General features: G+C 38.7%; 1 protein-coding gene across 2 annotated transcripts in view; it reads left to right on the forward strand.

Annotated features, from left to right (window-relative positions):
- The first annotated feature begins 10256 nt into the window (after positions 1–10256).
- The window catches only part of AGO4 (argonaute RISC component 4), a 45627-nt gene continuing 36299 nt past the window's right edge, over positions 10257–19584 (forward strand). The window contains exons 1-2 of one of the 2 annotated variants that reach the window (XM_074217522.1): positions 10257–10334; positions 13114–13279. In XM_074217522.1, coding sequence (XP_074073623.1) covers positions 10316–10334; positions 13114–13279 — 185 coding nt within the window. In that variant the 5' untranslated portion in view covers positions 10257–10315. Of the gene's footprint in view, positions 10335–13113; positions 13280–19584 lie in introns of those variants that run through there. The other variant, XM_074217523.1, reaches the window with a different exon arrangement.

Below are 19584 nucleotides of genomic sequence, written 5' to 3' on the forward strand. Positions count from 1 at the left end.
GTGAAGTCAGAGCGAATGGGTAACCAAGGAATAGGAAAATTGATTGAGATGTCCTTGACAGAGTAGGACAGATGAGGGGAGGGAAAGTTAAATGACAGACTCAGTCTATTAGTGGGCCTGTATTTCCACACAATTTCAACTCACTTTTGCCATTTTTTTAAAATTATCTTAGACAATTTTCTGGGTGTGAAGCAAAACCCCCAAATTGTTTTCACTTGTCTTACACATTGCAACTTCCCCATCTTATTTCATTATATTGTATATTGTATTTTGTTTCATTATTCATTCAATATGTTTCATTATATTGTAGGTCAGCATAAGAAATTAAAGGGGAATTTGGGGGGAGTTTTATAGAAGCCAGAGATGACATATGAGGGCCAGCAGATGACAGAAAAAATTTAGAAACTCTGAAAAGCATAAAATATATGTATATTATTGTATAGCATCAACCCAGATTTTGTAATCAGCACTATATACACCCCATAAAAGAAAAAGAAATTCTGACTTCTTTTCTGGTATAAAAGGAAGGCCAAAATATTTTATACAGTTTTCCAGATCAAGGAGGTATTGTATCCCTAACTCTTGTGATGTGGAATAGATAACTATTTTATTAGTGATTGCAAGCAATCTTTCCTATCTTGTCCCTATGGAAAAGTATACAGTAATCTTGTAAAATTATCTTTAGTGAAATGCCCCAGCACTCTGTGCTTGAGCCACTCTTTAAAATTTTTATTTGAGCCTTCCTTAGTCCTCATTGATCTTCTTGATTATCTCCTAAGATATCCTGTTTACAACATGATAGTACATAGTTATTATATGCTGTCACTCACATTAAATTGTGAACCTTTGAGAGCAGGGACCATGGGGGTTTGGGTTTTTTCCCTTGCCTTTCTTTGTATCTCTAGCCCTTAATACAGTATCTGGTTTATAGTGGGCACTTAATAAATATTTGTTGTCTTGATTTTTATCAGTGATTTCGATAAAAGCAGAGGTGGTGTTCTTATCAAATGGGCACATGACACAAAATTAGGAGGGAGGCAGAGAATTGGAGCTTGAGGGGATCATTAACATTGATTGTCATGATCCAAAAATGTCTTGATAGGCTAAAATTTCGAGATGAATGTACTAAAATTAAATTCAATAAGGATTAATATTAAGTGATGTCAAATGGTATCAAACTCAAATAGAAACTGATTATTAATCTACCCAGAAAGTTTCTACAGGCCACATTGACTTAGATTTAAAATGTAATATTATCTGTGTTTTATTGTATTTTTATATATTTTAATTATTTCCAAATGACATTCTAATTTGGCTACAGAGGCATGGGGGGGGGGGTGTTAAGGGCTCCATAATACTGACATGAACACCTTTGACTCACAGAACTAGAGAAATGATAGTTTTATTATACTGTGCTTTGATCAGACCATACCTGTAATAATGTATTCATTTTGGGGTAACACATTTTGGAGGACATGGATGAGCTAGATAGTATCCAAGAAACAAATACAAATACTTGATGGCAAAAGTGCCAGAGATCATGCCATGTTAAAATAATTTGAATGAATTAAGAAGGTTTAGCTACAGCATTAGAGAAAATATGATTGCTTTCCTCAGATAGTGTTTTATCTTGGCCTCAGTGGAAAAATTAAGGAGCAATCATTGCTGGTAGAAGAGGGGCAGATTTCAACTTGCTATAATGAAAAACTTGTAAACAATTTAGTGCTGTCCCAAAGTGAGTCACTGGAAATTTTCAAGCAAAGGTTGGATCACCACTAGTGAGGAACATGTAGAAAAAGTTGTTTAGGAAGAAGTTGGACTAAAGGGCCCCTGGAGTTCCTTCCAACACTGAGAGTTTGTTTTATGTTTGATTTCTGGCTCATTTATAGGTACAACATTGTGATTCAAGCTAAAATTGCTTTTCCAAACCAACAACCTGATGCTCTATTTTCCCCAGCTTGATTATCTTCTAAGATAACCTGTCTTCTCTCTACTTACAGTACTCCCTTTCAGAAAGAGCTCATCTAGTTCAACTTCTCCATATACTCTTGTCTAACTCCTGTCCTTAATGAAATTACAGGTCTTCAAGTTTGTTTGTTTGTTTGTTGTTATTGTTTTCCAGTTTAGTATTTAAGTACATACTATGTGCAAAGGGTCTGTATTTCAGGCTTAATCTGTTTCAGAATATGAATAGGGTTATTATTTGTTCCTAGATATCAAAGGTAGAAAAATCTTTATTCTAGAGCTAGATTATGTCCCAGACCTTGATATTCTCTAGCCTATTGAGTATAGGAGGGTTAAAACAGTACTCAAGGAATTCCAGGTCCAGTCTTACAAATGAACCTGGCAAGGAATGATGTACTTATAGCTAGTAATAAGTATTGTTGGATACTTCACAGTTCTGTTCCATTGCCCAATTTACTCTTTTTTTTAAAGATGTTTATTGATTGTTTTTATGTCACCTACTTTCTCCTAGAATCTCTCCCTCTCACTCATCAGAGAGAACCATATGAGCTACATAAGAGCACTTATAATAAAGTGCTTCTTTAAAAAGAAGAAAAAGGAAAACAAAGGCAACAAAAAATCTGATATTATATGCAATGTTCCTCATCCATGGACCTCCAAATTCTGCAAAGGTGGCAAGGGTGCAGTGGGGAGCAAATTTATTTTTTGCAAAAACATTCAGTTTTGCAATACTATAAGCAAACTAGAAAATCAAGGACTAGTTTACCTGTCAGATATATGGGAAGGGAAGCAGTTTGTGACTAAGGAAGAGATGGAGAACATCACTAAAAACAAACTAGATGATTTCAATTACATTAAATTAAAAAACTTTTGCACAGACAAAACCACTGTAACCAAGATCAAAAGAAATGCAGTAAACTGGGAAACAATCTTTACAACTAATGTTTCTCACAAAGGACTCATTTCTAAAATATACAGAGAACTGAGTCAAATTTTAAAAATAAAAAAGCCATTCCCCCAAAATTGACAAATGTTCAAAGGATATGCAAAAGTAATATACAGATGAGGAGATCAAAGCAATCCACAGTCATAGGAAAAATTGCTCTAAATCATTACTTATTAGATAAATGCAAACTAAAGCTTCTCTGAGGTACCACCTCACACCTCTCAGACTGGCCAACATGACCAGAAAGAATAATGATCATTGTTGGAAGGGTTGTGGGAAGTCTGCGACACTATTACATTGTTGGTGGAGCTGTAAACTCATCCAGCCTTTCTGGAGAGCAAATTGTTGCTCAAAGAGCAACAAAAATGTTCATATCCTTTGATCCAGCAATACCACTACTGGGTCTATGCCCTGAAGAGATGATGAAAAAGGGTAAAAACGTCACTTGTACAAAAATATTCATAGCAGCCCTGTTTGTGGTGGCAAAGAATTGGAAATCAAGTAAATGTCTTTCAGTTGTAGCATGAAGAATAACCACAATCTGGTAAACCATTTCAGCAAATAAACTAAACCAGGCTGAGGCTAACCTAGGAGTCTCATTGGTAAGTTGAGGGGATGTCTATGCCAAGCATATGAATACTTCTCCAGTGGAATGGGTGGATGAGAACAATTTGTTCCAATACCATGAGCAGAGCTGAAAACAGGTGCAGTGGTCTGCTTAAAACTTAGTTAGACATGAAAGACACCAAGATCATCTACTGCATCTAGAGCCATCACCAGTTGCCTTGGCACTGTCCTGCCACTGGACTGTTAAAATGCCGGAAAAGAAAGTAAGACTAATGACTTCATGTAACTCTGCCTTACTTAAATCCAGTTTATATACAAATCAGAAGATAATGCTACACCATTTTGCCATTTTTACCTATCTCAAAGTCCTGTAGCAATAGGCAAGTAACAAAGAAGCAGGTTCTGTAGTTACAACTCTGCACAAAGGCAGCCTATGCTACAGGATTATCTTCTCCCTGGAAGCATCTGTGGAGCCCCCAGGGTATCTGAGCAGCCTTCTAAGGATCACAGTGTTCACCTCCTGGTGTCATAAAATGGCTACAAAAGGTGCCCTAAAAATTTTCTTATTATCCAACCCTGGCCTGTTTACTGCAGCAGGCAGAGATCCCACCCTGCATTTGAAGCACCAAAAAAGATACAGAAACTTTGGCAAGATGATTCCATTGACCATCAGTACATGGAATGTGTGCACACTCATAGACAACAAAAAAGACAAACAGCTCTTGTTGTTGAGAGAGAACTCAGCAGGTATCACATCCAAATAGCAGCTCTGAGTGAAATAAGGCTGGCAAATGAAGATCAGCTGAAGTTGGAGCTAAACACACATTTTTCTGAGGGACCATAGTGAAGGAATCACTGTGAAACTGGCATTCAATCAAAACTAATCTAGTCAAAAAGCTTGTCTGTTTAACAAAAGGAATGAACAACAGGCTCATGATGGTGTTATCACCACACCATGCCACCATCTTCATCAGTGCCTATATTTCCACCATGATAAATCCTGATGAGGGCAAAGAAAAATTTTATGAAGACCTGGAGACTTCATCAATGTATGAAAAAGAAGCTTATAATTATGGGTGACTTTAATTTTAGAGTAGGAATGTGGCAGGGAGCTCTTAAGAGAAATGACTTTAGAAACAGCAATAGCAATGGTCTTAATACTGCAGATTTGTGCATCACATGACCTTCTCATCACCAGCACTCTCTTCCATTTATCTAAAAGCAATAAAACTTTGTGGATACACCCTTGTAGCATTAGCCTTTAATAGGCTATTTCATCATAAGGAGAAGAGACAGATAGGATGTGAGAATGAGTAAGGCAAAGTATGGCCCAGCATGCTGGACTGATCATAGACTCATCCTCTTCAAGATAGATATTCACATTCAACCAAAACAGCGGCCCCAAGGCAAGACAATTCTCAGAGGATTTATATCAACAAATTAGAATGCTTCTCTGAGCCGGAACAGTTCACTGCTAACTTGAAAGGAAAGTTGGTTGGCAACAGTGCAGCAGAAAAGGAGTGGGTAGCTTTTCAGCTGGTGTACAGCACTGCATTTGCTCATTTGGATCAGAATACTGGCAAACTCCAACATTGGTTTGATGAAAATGATGGGGAAATACAGAAGCTGCTAAATGAAAAATGAAAACTCCACTGGGTTTACCAGTAGGTAGTTCAAACATTTCAAAAAAGGCAGCATTTAATTTCAACAAGAAGTAAAGTATAAGCAAAGCTTAGGGAGATTAAGATTTCAGAATAATAAGAAGGCAGTTGAAATTAAATTTTGAGGGTAATAATCCAAATCATTTTTATAATGATCTGAAGGCTACTTATGGGCCAAAGATATATGGTGCATCTGAACTACTTAGTGCTGATGGAGCCACACTGATTAGTGATTGGGATATGAACCTGGAGATATGGGGTAAACATTTCCATTGTTTTCTCAACAGACTGTCATCAATTAATGCTGAAGCCATTGACCATCTACCTCAGGTTGAAATCAATCCCTCTTTTACCAAAGTTTTAACTGAAGGACAGATTTAACTGAGGGACAGAATGTCATTAGTCTCCTCTAATATGGCAAAGCACCTGGCATTGATTCTGTTCTGGCTGAGATTTACAAGGTGGGGGGGTCCAATGACTGAAATTTTCTGGGTTAAGATGGCAAGAGGAGGTTATCCCCTAAGAGTTCAAAAACACCTCTTGTCCATTTTTTTAAATGTAAAAGATTCCTATGTTACAAACTTGGCATCTCCATTACTATTTTGCTTGTATTTACATCCCCAGAGCTTATCATACAATGCCTGCCACATAGCAAGTATCTAATAAAAGTTTTTTCCATCATGTGCCATTAGGTATGTGGCCCCTGGCCTCCTGCTCCTTTTTTTTTTAACTCAGCCTCCTGAACCCATTTCCTATAATATCAACTTCAGTTGGCTTTTCGGGGAGAGAATGGCCTAGACCTGGAACCAGAGTCTTCTTGATACAGGGACTTTTGTGCCTCCAGGGGCCAAACCCAAGTTTCTTCGCATCCACAAAATCTCAATGAACATTTCCTCAACTGTCTATATTAGGACAGTGATTGTCTGTATATGATGTTTGCATATCTGACCAAGGCCTTTGATATTGTCAGTCATGAGAACTTGTGGAAAACTATGTCAAAATTTTGATTGCCTGGTGAATTTCCTCAGTTTTGTAGGTCAGCTTGCCTGAGTTCTGGATGGTGAATGATGCTCTCAAGATTTCCCAGTCATCAATGAAGTGAAACAAGTGTTGATTCCCATGTGTTTTAGCATGATGTTTTCATGCCATGTTGTCAAACACCTTCATTAAGGATAAACATGGTTATCAATGTCAGCTGCCACACTGATGGTAAATTCTTCAACTTGTAAAGGCTATAAAGCTAGATTAAATGAGAGTGTTGATGCATGATTCTTTTATTTGCACATGACTGTGCACTTAATGTAGCCTCCGAAGTTGAGATACCACAAAGTATGGATTGATTCTCTGCTGCTTGTACTAATTTTGTTCTAACAATCAGCACCAAGAAAACACTGGTATGGATAAAGCACCTGCCCTGGAGTCAGGAGTACCTGGGTTCAAATCAGGTCTCAGACACTTAATAATTACCTAGCTGTGTGGCCTTGGGCAAGCCACTTAACCCCATTTGCCTTGTAAAAACCTAAAAAAAAAAAAAAAAGAAAGAAAGAAAACACTGGTACTCTGTCAACCAGCACCAACGAATCCATATGTGGAAATCGTTGGTTTCAGCCAAAGGAGGAATTTTGAATATTATGGATAAGTTCACTTACCTTGGCAGGGTACTTTCCAGGGATGTATACTTTGCTAATGAGGTTGACACACATATTGCCAGAGTTAGCTCAGTTTTGGGGAGGGGTACTCCAAAGGAAAGGGTCAGGAGAGAAGAGGTATTAGATTGACTACCAAACTACAGTTCTATAAAGCTGTTGTGCTGACCTCATTGTATGCCTGTGAAACCTGGACAATCTGCCAGAGCCATGACAGGAAACTGAATTGTTTCCATTTGAATTTTCTTAGGAAGATTCTGAATATCACCTGACAGGTTAAGGTACCAGGCACTCTTTTCCAACTAAACTGCCAAGCATTCAACTGTATCACAGAGAGCATGATTCCAGGGGGCTGGTCACATTGTTCAAATGGTCACAGTGTTCAAATGTATGCTGGCCTAAAAGACTATTTTTCAGGGAACTCACACAAGGCAAGTGGTCACCTGGTGGTGAGTAGAAGAGATACAAGGAAACTATTAATCTTTCTAAACTTTGGAAACAATTGAGTGACATAGTAGATACTGGCACAGAACTGCCCAGCATGGCAGATCCTTATCAAAGAAGGTGCTGTGCTCTATGAAGAAAGCATAATTGAAGTAGCTCAAAGAAAATATGTGAAGTGCAAATTTAGAGAATCCATCCCAAATGTTCACATGGCCTATTTGTACCCAACCTGTGGAAGATTTCAAGCTCATGTTTCTCTGATCCGCTGCAGTTGGACACAATGTAACTTGACTTTTATAACATAGTAATATTGTCTTCTTCAAGAATAAAAGACAACAACCTTCCAAACCCTCATTATTTCTTGGTGTCTGATAACATCATTAATTTGCCCTTGCCCAACTTTAATTTTTCTTCCTTAAATTTTTGGAAATTTTTTTTTCCAATTGGTTCACTTTCTTTGCAATCTTTTTAGCAAAGACTTTTGTGAGCTCTTACAAGGATTTTTTTTTAGGCTTTTGATCATTTGACATTTAGAGTGGCTTTTTTTTATTTTACTATCTTCTTCCCAGATTCCCTTTATTACCATGGTAGCTATCTATGTTGAGTTCTTTCTTCTTTGCTTACTCATTATTTTTTGTGTCTTTCTATTAAAGTTAGGTTCTAGTCCTGAGGTGTGGGAATGATGCCTCAGGCTTCATGCATTTCATATTTATATATTCTGAGCTGTCTGGGGGCCTGACCTCAGATACTCCAAAATGCTTTTGCTCCCTGTGGTCCCTCTCACAGCTGCAAACCTCAGCTTACCCCTCTGCCCTGGAACTGAAAACTGGGATTCTGCTCTCCTGAAAGTGCCCCACAGCCAGTTAGGGTCCCTGCCCCTGTACTACTGCACTTACTAGGTTTAAGTTTGCTCCTCCCCTACCCAACCCCAACCACAGCCTGAGGCCTGGGACTGCTTCTGGTTAGTACATCTGTCAGGGTCTAGCATTCTGCAACAGTGGAGGGTCTTTTAGTCCTCCCCTGCTCAGGTGTCTGACCCCACACTCTCTACAAAGTGAAAATTTCCTACCTCCAGGGCTTATTTGTTCATTTAGTGAAGTCTTCCTATAGGGGTGTGTACTTGAATAGGGCCAAACCTCAGCCTCTGGAGCTCTTATCTTACCTGAGATCCCCCCAAATTGACTTAGGAGAATAACTGCTTTATCTTGACATTTAATTATTTCTGATACTTGGAGTTTACTTTGAGGTAATGTTTTGTTTGGTTTGTGGGAGTTTTTTGGAGAGCTTGGTATTTCCCCATCTTATTCCTCTCATGTTCATCATTTCTTATAATCCAGCTTATTCTATTGCATTCATGTACCAATTTATCCAGGCATTCCCTAATCACTGGGCATCTACTTTGTTTTCAATTTTTTTGTTATCACAAAAAGAGCTATCATAAATATTTTGGTATATATATTGAAGACTTTCATTTTATCAGTGACTTCCTTGGAATGCCTAGCAGAAGAATCTCTGGACCAAAGAGTATATGGACATTTTGTCATATTCTGAACTGTTTTCCAGAATGGTTGGACCAGTTCACAGCTCCACCAGCAAGGTGCCTTGTTTCTTTGAAGGGATCTGGGATTAAGAGAAAGATAAGTTTGAAGGATAGGTAGGTGGCACAGCAGATAGAGTTAGGAGGACCTGAGTTTAAACCCTGCCCCAGACACTTAAAAATTCCTAGTTCTGTGACCTTGGGCAAGTCACTCAACCCCATTGCCTTGCCAAAAAAAAACTAAAAAAAAAGGTAAGTTTGAGGGACTGTTGGTCTTTGAGATTTTACATGGTTTCATTTAGAAGAATTAAGTTTGCTGGGTGTCCTTGAATATATTTAACTGCCTCTGAATCACTTTTTACCTGAGGAAGGACACCTATTTGAGTCTGGTCAGTCTGCTAATTGCCATTGTAGTCTTCTTACTCTGGCTAGATTGGGTCAGTTCCCAAAGTAAAGAAATAATCACTGCCAGGGCTGGTAAATGTGGATTAGGGTTCCTTTGAGGGATTACCTATAGAAGAGACCCTGGGCCTCCTATCAGAAACCAGACTCTCTTTAGTGTTTGGAGAATTCCATGGAGGAGGAGATTAAGTTGCATCCCACGTCTGAAGTCGTTCACTCCTGTGTAGAATGAGTTGGACTAGATTCTATTGAATTCAGCATTTATTATGTGCCAGGCACTGGGCCCAGAGGGGGGCAAAAAGACACAAACAAGTAGCAGGCATTCTAGTGTTTATAGGACAATCTGGAAAGGCTTCATGGAGGAGGGGGGACCTCCTCGCTGAGTCCTGAGCGGAGACTGGGGGGAGGGGGCAGAGCGGCGTGCAAGGCCCGGGGAGGGCTCCTGGCGCTTGGAGCATGGCCGATTCAGCAAGGACGGCCCAGGTCTGCCCAGTTCAGCCGGGCGCCCATGGAGTAAGGTTCACCTGAGTTGGGGTTCTTTGCCTGTGCTTGGAGGGTGGGCGGGGCGACCCCAGGAGCCTCCGGATTTTGTTTTGGGGCTCAGTCCGGCTCCCCCGGGCGCTCGGCCGGCGCGCTGCGGCCCCTTCTCGGGGTCCCCACGGGCCGGCGAGGGGAGTCCGCCTTCGCGGCGTCGGGCACGTGGTCAGCCCCCCCTCCGCGCTCCGCGCTCCGCGCTCCGCGGGCCGGGCCATCCCCGCGCCTGCGCGCCTCTCTGCCCGTGCCCCCACCTTCAGGCGCGTTCCCGGCAGAGCCCGGGCGCGTCCCCGACGCGCGCCCCGTCCTCGGGCCGGTGCGCGCGTGCCAGCTTTAGGTCGCGGCGGCGGCGGCGGCGGCAGCGGCGGCGGCGGAGATTGTTTTTGTTTTCGCTAAGACCGGAAGAGCCGCGGGAGCCCCCTCCCCCGGGCGCCGCCGCCGCCGCCGCCGCCGCCTCCCCGCCCCCTCCCCGCGCCCCACTCCTCTGCCCCGGCCCCTCCCCGCCCCCATCGCCAATATTCCGGAGATTAAGAGGCTCGCGGCGGCGGCGGCGGCGGGGCCCTCCGCGGGAGGCGCCGCCGGGCAGCGGGGCGAGGCGGCCGCCGCCGCCGCCATGGAGGCGCTGGGACCCGGTGAGGAGGGGAGCGCGAGGGGCGCGGCGGGGATCCGAGTCCTCGGCCGGGGCGGGGGGCCGGGGGGCTGCGCGCGCCCGTGGCCGCCCGGCGCCCTCGGCCCGGCGGAGGGGCTGACAGTGCCGCCTCGGCCCCGGGACGGCCAGGCCGGCGGCCCGGCGGAGCCACGTGGTGACTCGGGGGGCCGGCGTGCGTGGCGGCGAGTGTGAGTGTGTGTGCCCCAGCCGGCCCGAGACCCCCGCCGCCGCCAGCCGTGCCAGCCCTGCCCCGTGCCCGACACTCGCCCGAAAGCCCCGAGCCCGCCTCACGAGTGGCACAAGTGCCCCACAGGCGCGGCCCGGGCACATGTGCCCAACAGGTGGCCTCTCCTTTCTGCCCCGGCGAAAGGGCAGGGACTTTATTTTTATGGGCCGAAGAATGGATGTGAAATGCAGTGGCTTAGTGCGTGAGCTGGAAAAGAGATTTATAGCAGTGAGCTTTGTGGAATGGGGACCAAAAATCGCATCTGAGGACTTTTGAAACTTTGCAAGGCCTGCGGATTTAGAATCTGCTCAATGATTAAACTTGGCCTTTGCTGCTTAAGTTGGCTTCAAGACCTTCATTATTTATATCTCTGCCACAGGACTAGAAAAGCTTCCCCCAGCTGCTCCCTCATTTAACAGTGATGGTCATAGGATAAATGACTTTCCCAAGGTCATTCTGTTTGATGGAGCTGTAACCTGTAATTAGGTTTTCTGATTCTCTACATTGTGCCCATTCTTCCTGCAGTCTAGTATATTAGTAATCAAGTCTTATTTAAACATTTTTTAAGAGTGTGAACTTAGTGGTTAGCTTCCTTTTAAGTCGTAGTTTCCTTTACTTCTTTCACCCCATGGAACTCATGTTTTTAGTGAATACTTGAAAGGGTATTGGATAGGACAGGCCTTCTTGTGCCAGAGACTAGTGACTGTGGGCATACCATTTATCCTTTAAAGCATGATTTATCTTTCAGTCATCCGATTTTTCATGATCCATATGGTTTCTCTTAGCATAGATACAGAAAGGGTTTGTGGTTTCCTTCTCCAGCTCCTTTTACAGATGAGGAGATTGATTAAGCCTCTTCAAGAATTGTCAGAATCTTACAAATGCCTTGCTGAAATTGTTTAACAGAGCTAAACTACTTGCCCAGAGTGACATAGCTAATTAGTGTCTAAGGCAGTGTTTGAACTCATCTAATAAGATAACTTTCTGGGGTGGCTTTGTGGTACACTGGATAGAGCACCGACCCTGGAGTCAGGAGTACCTGAGTTCAAATCCAGCCTCAGACACTTAATAATTACCTAGCTGTGTGGCCTTGGGCAAGCCTGTTTGCCTTGCAAAAACCTTTAAAAAAAAAAAAAGATAAGTCTTTCTGATTCCAAGCCTGGCTTTCTATCCACTGTGCCACCTAGCTGCCCCAAAGCCTCACTCCTTATCTGTAAAATGAAGGACTTCATCCAGATAAACTCTTCAGGTTCCTTTGAATAATAAAAAAATAATCTTCAGCTTTTTCATTTCTGATTTCTGCCAAGAAAAAAAGCAATTAGTCTTTAAATTTTTTTCTTAGTCCTTTTTCTTCTGTAACTTTAGCATCTTCTAGTACAGAAAGTGGAAAAATAAAGTAGATCTAGGGAAGGGCAGGAAATCTCCCTGCCTTAACTAAATGTGTTTAATACTGTTCCATGTCAAACATTTTTAATATTTATTATTCACCTATCACTCTTTGGGAAATGATTCCCTTTTCCCAGAACCTTTTGGTTACAGTACCGTTAACCAATCATGTAACTATTTACTTTGGGGGAAAATGTGTCTAAACAGGTACAAATTATAAAAGTTAGTCTTTAGTGAACTCTTATCATGAAAAAAATTCAGGCTTCTTTTTTTGTATGTATATTTAGATCTGCTTCATATGTTAACAAATATTTTTTTAAAAATTGATTATGCTTTTTTATCTTTTAGCAAATAGGGTTAAAAGCAAATATTCTGTTCTATAAGTTTGAAAGCTGGATCACTTCCTTTTGAGGAAATTTATTCTCCTGTGCCAGAATATATTCTCATTTTATTCTAGGTGAATGAATATTATAGTCATAAACACAAAATATCCAGTCATATGGTAACTTTATATTGTAATAGCTCAGTTTACTCAACACCTTTGTAGTAAATAACTTTTAAAAATTTTTACCTTTATCTGTATTAGATACTATAATTAAAAGAGAACAAGCTAGAATTCAACCTAGCAAATCACAAAACTCCTGTTATCAAAATGCCAACAGACAAAGCTAAAAATATTTTATGTCTAGATGAGAGAGTCTATTAAGTCCTAATTTGCTTTATTTATTGTCAGAATTTCAGATAGTTTGATAAAAATAATTATTGTTTAATTTCTTGATACAAATCAGCTTTGCAGATTACAGTGGTACAGACTATAATAATATAGGGTTAATAGATCATCTCTGACCTTGGAATAGTACCTTTTTTTCAAGAATTTGGAAGTGGCTTTGTTTTAAAATACAAATACAGTTGCTGACCTTTCTGTAGAATCAATCAGAGCAATGTCCAGTTGGTTAAATTGTATAAATTAGTGTCATGGTTTATTTAATTGATGTAACTTCCATTTTCCAGTTTTCACATTAGAATGTATGGCAGTCTTTTGTATTCACCTGAACATCTTTTGATTTCTAAACACTGAGATTTTATGTTCACTATAGATTGGTTGTACTTTATAACCAGGGGCATAGTCATTGTTTCTTTATTTGTTCAGGACCTCCAGCCAGCCTTTTCCAACCACCCCGTCGTCCTGGTCTTGGAACTGTTGGGAAGCCAATCCGGCTTCTAGCCAATCATTTTCAGGTTCAGATTCCTAAGATAGATGTTTATCACTATGATGTGGATATCAAACCAGAAAAACGACCTCGTAGAGTTAACAGGTAAGAGTGTAGAAAATTAATTCCAGAAAAAGTTTGATTGTGTAAAAGGAAAACAAAGATGGGTCATTCTGTCATCAGATGTGACATTTCAACACTTTACATTTTATAATCCTGAATTATTTATATAGCCTTGTGTTTATTATTTCATGAATAAGTTTAATCTCTCCAATAAGATGTTAAGCTATTTGAAGGCAAGGACTATTTCACACAAGGAAGGGGCCTTCTGACTAACAGGAGGCAGCAGAAATTCTCAGTATATATGGAAGTTTTATTGTGGTAGAATGAAATATAATGGGATAATTAAGATTTTGTAACAGTAAAAGTGCTGGGAATAGATGTAAGAAAAGACTAATCGGAGCAGAAGAAAATAATCATCTTGGAGTATTGAACAGGGCAGAGCTTTTTGCCTGTTTGCCACAATGGCCAAACTGTGTTAGCAGTTTTTCAGATTGTTTCATAGATAAATCCCAATAACAGAGGATGATGATTCTCATAGTGGTAAGAATGTCTGCCTTTTTCTCTGATTCCATATACTACCAAGTGACCTTCAGACTAGGGTTCTTAAAGATACCTTCTTCATGTACAATTTCCTTTGTCATTCTTGTGCATTTGAATATTTTCTTTTACTTTTTTTAGGTTTTTTTTTTTGCAAGGCAGATGGGATTAAGTGGCTTGCCCAAGGCCACACAGCTAGGTAATTATTAAGTGTCTGAGGTCGGATTTGAACCCAGGTACTCCTGACTCCAAGGCCGGTGCTCTATCCACTACGCCACCTAGCCGTCCCTTCTTTTACTTTTAAATTTCAAAATTTTATTTTTAAAATAAATTTTTGTTTATCCATTTTTATATCACCTAAAATTTCCCCTCTATCCCTTATCTCTTTCCTCCCTCAAAAGCAAAGAATACTTTTTAAAGAAAAAGAGAAAGCAGAGGGAAAAAAAGCTATCAGTAAAAACGAATCAGTACATCAGAAAACCTATGAAAATATATGCAGTGAAACTCTTGACTTCCTACCTCTGAAAAGAAGTCGGGGAAGGTGTCTTCTTTATCTTTTCTTTGGGGTTCGGCTTTTTTTCTGTAATTTGGGCCCATTAATTGGGGGGGGGGTTGCAAGGCAATGGGGTTAAGTGACTTGACCAAGGTCACACAGCTAGATAATTATTAAGTGTCTGAGGTCAAATTTGAACTCAGGTCCTCCTCACTCCAGGACTGATGCTCTATCCACTGTGCCACCTAGCTACCTCAGGGCACATTAATTTTCAATTATTTTTGACATTGTACAGGTTGTTTTTTTTTGTTCTGATTACTTTCCATCTGTTCATGTAAGTCTTTCCCTGTTTCTCCTTATTCAGAACATTTATCATTTCTTATAGCACAAAAACATTTCATTATATTTATGCACAACAATTTCTTTAGCCCTTCCTCAAATGATGGGAATTTATTTGTTTCCACTTCTTTGCTACCACAAAAAATGCTAATATAAATCTTTTGGTATATATGTAGCCTTTCTTTATCAATGACTTCCTTGGAGCATATGCCTAGTAGTCTCTGGGTCAAAGAGTATAAACATTTTAGTTAATTTATTTACCTAATTCCAATTGTTTGCCAAAATGGTTGTACTGATTCATTGCTCTACCAGCAATGTTCTAGTATGCCTATCTCTCCAGAAACCCTCTAACTTCAACCATTTTCATCTATTATTATCTTTGCCATTTTGTGGGTATGAATTGAAACCTCAAGGTTATTTTGATTTGCATTTAATAGTTACAGTTCTTCTTTTGAGAACTCTTCTTATGTTTTGACCACTTATCTGTTGGAACAAAGCTTTAGTCTTAGAGCTGTTAGTTGTTTGTATGTCTTGGATACAGAACTCTTATCCAAGAAGTTTTATTGTAAAATACTTTCCCCCCATTCAACTGCTTATTTTATCTAGAATTTAGCTATTGCAGGAATTTTTCAATTTTATGTAATCAGAATTTTTTTATAATTTGTTATTATTTTATCTTTTTTTGGTTCAGAATACATCTCCTGTCCATAATTACCTAAAACATATATATGATAGGCTTCCTTCTTTTTTTTTAATGGTAGGATCCTTTATAGTTAGGTTTCGTAGCCATTTTGAATTTATTGTGGCATATGATATAAGATATTGGTTTAATCCTAATTTCTGAAGGCTGCTTTCCAGCTTTCCCAGTAGTTCTTCTTTGAGTTCTTTCCTAAGTAGATCATGTTTTTAGGGTTGCTCATTACTAGGTTATTAAGTTACATTATTTCTATATCTTCTTAGTCTAGTCTGTTGTATAGTTCTACCTCTCTCTTTTTTAACCAATACCAAATGGTTTTGATGTCTGTTGCTTTATCATACAGTTTGATTTCTGGAACTGCCATCTCTCCTTCATCCCTACATTTTTTTCTAGGTTTTTTTTTTTTGTTTGTTTGTTTTGTAAGGCAATGGGGTTAAGTGGCTTGCCCAAGGCCACACAGCTAGGTAATTATTAAGTGTTTGAGGTCAGATTTGAACTCAGGTATTCCTGACTCGAGGGCTGGTGCTCTATCCACTGCGTCACCTAGCCGCCCCTCATCCCTACATTTTAAAACATTATTTTCTTGATTATTATAGGTCTTTTCTTTCTTCAAATGAATTTTTGTATTATTTGATTGAGTTTTGTAAAATATTTCTTTGATAACCTGGTAAAACATTATAACGTGAAAGTAACTTTGGTATTATTGTCATTTTTATTATATTGACCCAGCCCAGCCATGAGCAGTGAATATTCCTCCAGCTATATATTAATCTCTATTTCTTTTAGGTGTATTTTGTAATTGAACCTAAAAAGTATTTTGAATGCTTTAGTAAATTGATCCCCAATTATTTTATGCATTTTTTATTATTCCTACTTTGATTTTTGAAGTTTATTTTGTAGTTTGCAATCTTTACTGAATCTATAGTTCTCAATTAGTATGCTTGTTAATTCTCTATCATCATTTCATTAACAGAGAGGGATAGTTTTATCTCCTTTTTTGCCTTTTTCTACAAATTTAATTTCTTTTGTCTTATTACTATTGCTAAGATTTCCAGGACTATTATAAAATGACATAGTAGAAGTGGGCATTCTTCCTTTATACCTATATTTACTGGGAACACTTCTAATATATCGCCATTCCATATGATAGTTACTTTTGGTTATAGATATATTTTATTATTTGAAAAAACCCTCTGCCTCATTTTTAGCAATATTTTTGATTACTATGATTACTAAATCAATAACATTTCTATATAACAAAAAATCTTTTTGGTATGTTAAGCATTCTTCATCATAAGCCCTCTGGAATTGTGATTTGATCATTATATTTGTCAGAGAACTTAAATTTTCCCAAATTGATTATTTTTACAATGGTGTTTATACTTTATAAACAGTTCTTCCTAGGTTTCTTTGATGCCTGTGAGTAATTTAATATTACATATATACACCATTATGTGTTCAATCATTCTTCAACTGATGGATACCTCCTTAGTTTCTAGTTCTTTGCCACTACAAAAAGGACTATTGTAAATATTTTTATATAAGTGGAATCTTTTTCTCTTTCTTTAATCTCTTTGGGAGAATAGCCCTAGAGTGTTTTTTCTTGGTCAGTTTAGTAAGTTCAAAGACTACCAAATGCTGTCCAGAATGAGTAAAACAATTCACAGTTCCACCAACAAAGCATTAATGTGCCTTTTTTCCTGCAGGCCCTCCAACTTATGTTTTCTTTTTTTACCAACTTTGCAAATTGTTAGTTAAGCAGTGGGAAATCAGTTGCTTTAGTTAGCTTTTCTCTTATTTGGTGAATCAGTTGCTTTAGTTTGCTTTTCTCTTATATTGGTGATTTAGAGCATTTTTTTTCCATATGGTTATTGATGGCTCGAATTTCTTCCCTTAAAAATTGCTTGTCCATATCCTTGGACCATTTATTATTTGTGGAATAGTTCTTGTTACTTGTTATTATATATTTGAATCAATTCCTTTTATATCTTGGAAATGAGACCTTTATCAGAGAAACTTGCTGTCAGAGTTTTTTCCCTAGGTAAATGTTTCCCTTCTACTCTTAGCTATGTTGTTTTTTGTTTTTAATTAATTAATTTATTTTGAATTTTACAATTTTTCCCCTAATCTCGATTCCCTCCCCCCATGGAAGGTAGTCTGTTAGTCTTTATAGTGTTTCCATGGTATACAATGATCTAAGTTGAATGTGATGAGAGAGAAATCATATCCTTAAGGGAAAAAATAAAGTATAAGAGATAGAAAAATTATATTATAAGTTTTCTTTTTAAATTAAAGTTAATAGTCTTTGGTCTTTGTTCAAACTCCACAATTCTTTCTCTGGATACAGATGGTATCCTCCATCGCAGATACCCCAAAATTGTGCCTGATTGTTGCACTGATGGAATGAGCAAGTCCATTTTGATCATCACCCCCATGTTGCTGTTAGGGTGTACAGTGTTCTTCTGGCTCTGCTCATCTTGCTCAGCATCAATTCATGCAAATCCTGTTCAAAAGTTTTTTTGTACAAAAACTTTTTAATTTTGTGTAATGAAAATTTATTTTCTTTGAACCTCTTTATCCTTTGTTTAGTCATGACCTCTTCTCCTATCCATACATCTGAAACTAATTTTTTTCTTACTCCTAATCTGTTTATGGTATGACCATGTATATAGATAGATAGATAGATAGATAGATAGATAGATAGATAGATAGATAGATATCTCAATCAAGATAAGCTTATCGGAGATTTCCTTGGTATTTAATGTCAAATGTTGGTCTTAACCTAATTTTTGCTAGACTGTTAATCTAGTTTTGCAGTTGTAGGTCAGGTCAAACTAGACAGCTAGGTTCATTTGCTTCTGTTATGTTGTAAACTTATTCTATTCCATTGATCAGCGTCTCTAATTCTTCAGTACCAAATTGTTTTGATGATTACTGCTTTGTCATATAATTTGAGATCTAGTATAATTAGAGCCCAATTCTTCTCACTTTTTTTTCATTATTTCTCTTGGTTCTTGACCTTGTATTCATGCAAATGGGTTTCTTTATTTATTTACCTATTTCTGTAAAGCACTCCTTTGATAGTTTGATTATAATGGGATTTCCATAAATTCTAACATTTCTACTTTCCTATAAAAACAAGACTATAGGATTAAGGCCTTAGATCTTAAGTGTGTAAAAGGAGGAATAGAATAATACCACTCATGCATATCACTTGACTTTCTTGCAGGTAGGTGTCTTTTGTAAAACCATGAAGACTTGCTTTGCCCATATTCTTAAATTACTATTTCAGAAATTCTGAAGTAAAGTTCTGCATTTCTTAAGGGAATGGAAAGTACAATGGGTAATACCTCTGTGAGGTACAGTGGAAAGAGTGCTGCATTTAGAGTCAGGACTTGGGTTTGAATTGCAACTCCACAACGTACCACTTACTGTGACTTTGGGCAATCACTTGACCTCTCAGGGATTCTGTTTCCATGTCTGTAAAATGAGGTTGTTGGAGTAGTTGATATCTTTCTGGCTCTAAATCTTAAGCACATTTTCATGTGGACTGTCTTTAAGTGAATTATTTTGGTTTGGAAAACCTGAGGCCTCCATTTTTACCTTTATAAAATAGGGAGGTGGGAAATTATTTCCTATAGACTTTGCTCCTCTAATAATTTTTGACACTATAACTAGATCATCTATGACACATTGTTTTAGTCATTTGTGAAGTATATGAGACATAATTTGCAGTGCTTGAGGAATAATGTATATTGGTAAAATTCACAAACTGTATGTGTATAGTATGTGACTGTGTTTTATACTGACACAGACCCCATGCTTGGGCACCACTGGAGTTTCATACTCCAGAATGAGAGCAGCTGTGTTTGTTCCAGCACCAGAGCACAGAGATATTCCAAATGCTTCCTTCTCCACTTTATATTGTAGAATAAAATTAAGCTGTACATAGAGTAACAGTATCATTATTTAATATCCAAGAGAACCAAGTTATTGCTTTGGGAACTAATTTGTTGCTTCTTCTGTTCCTGAACTGCTTCCTACTCTACTCCTGTGTTCCAGTGCTTTGAGGTTCCTCTCCCTTTCCATTGTTTTACACACTAGGAGCTATTCATCACTGGTGGATTTTTAAGTTAAATATGAATCTAATTCCCAAGTTTATTTTTTAAGTGTATTTCTAGGAAGTGAGGGCACTACTTGCTAAACTTTTTGTTTCTGGTTTGGGCTTTTTAAAGTCCTGGATTTAGGAGGAGGCTATAAAATCTTATGACAAATTATTTC

This window comes from Macrotis lagotis, chromosome 1, assembly GCF_037893015.1.
Source record: "Macrotis lagotis isolate mMagLag1 chromosome 1, bilby.v1.9.chrom.fasta, whole genome shotgun sequence".
NCBI classification, from domain to species: Eukaryota; Metazoa; Chordata; class Mammalia; order Peramelemorphia; family Peramelidae; genus Macrotis; species Macrotis lagotis.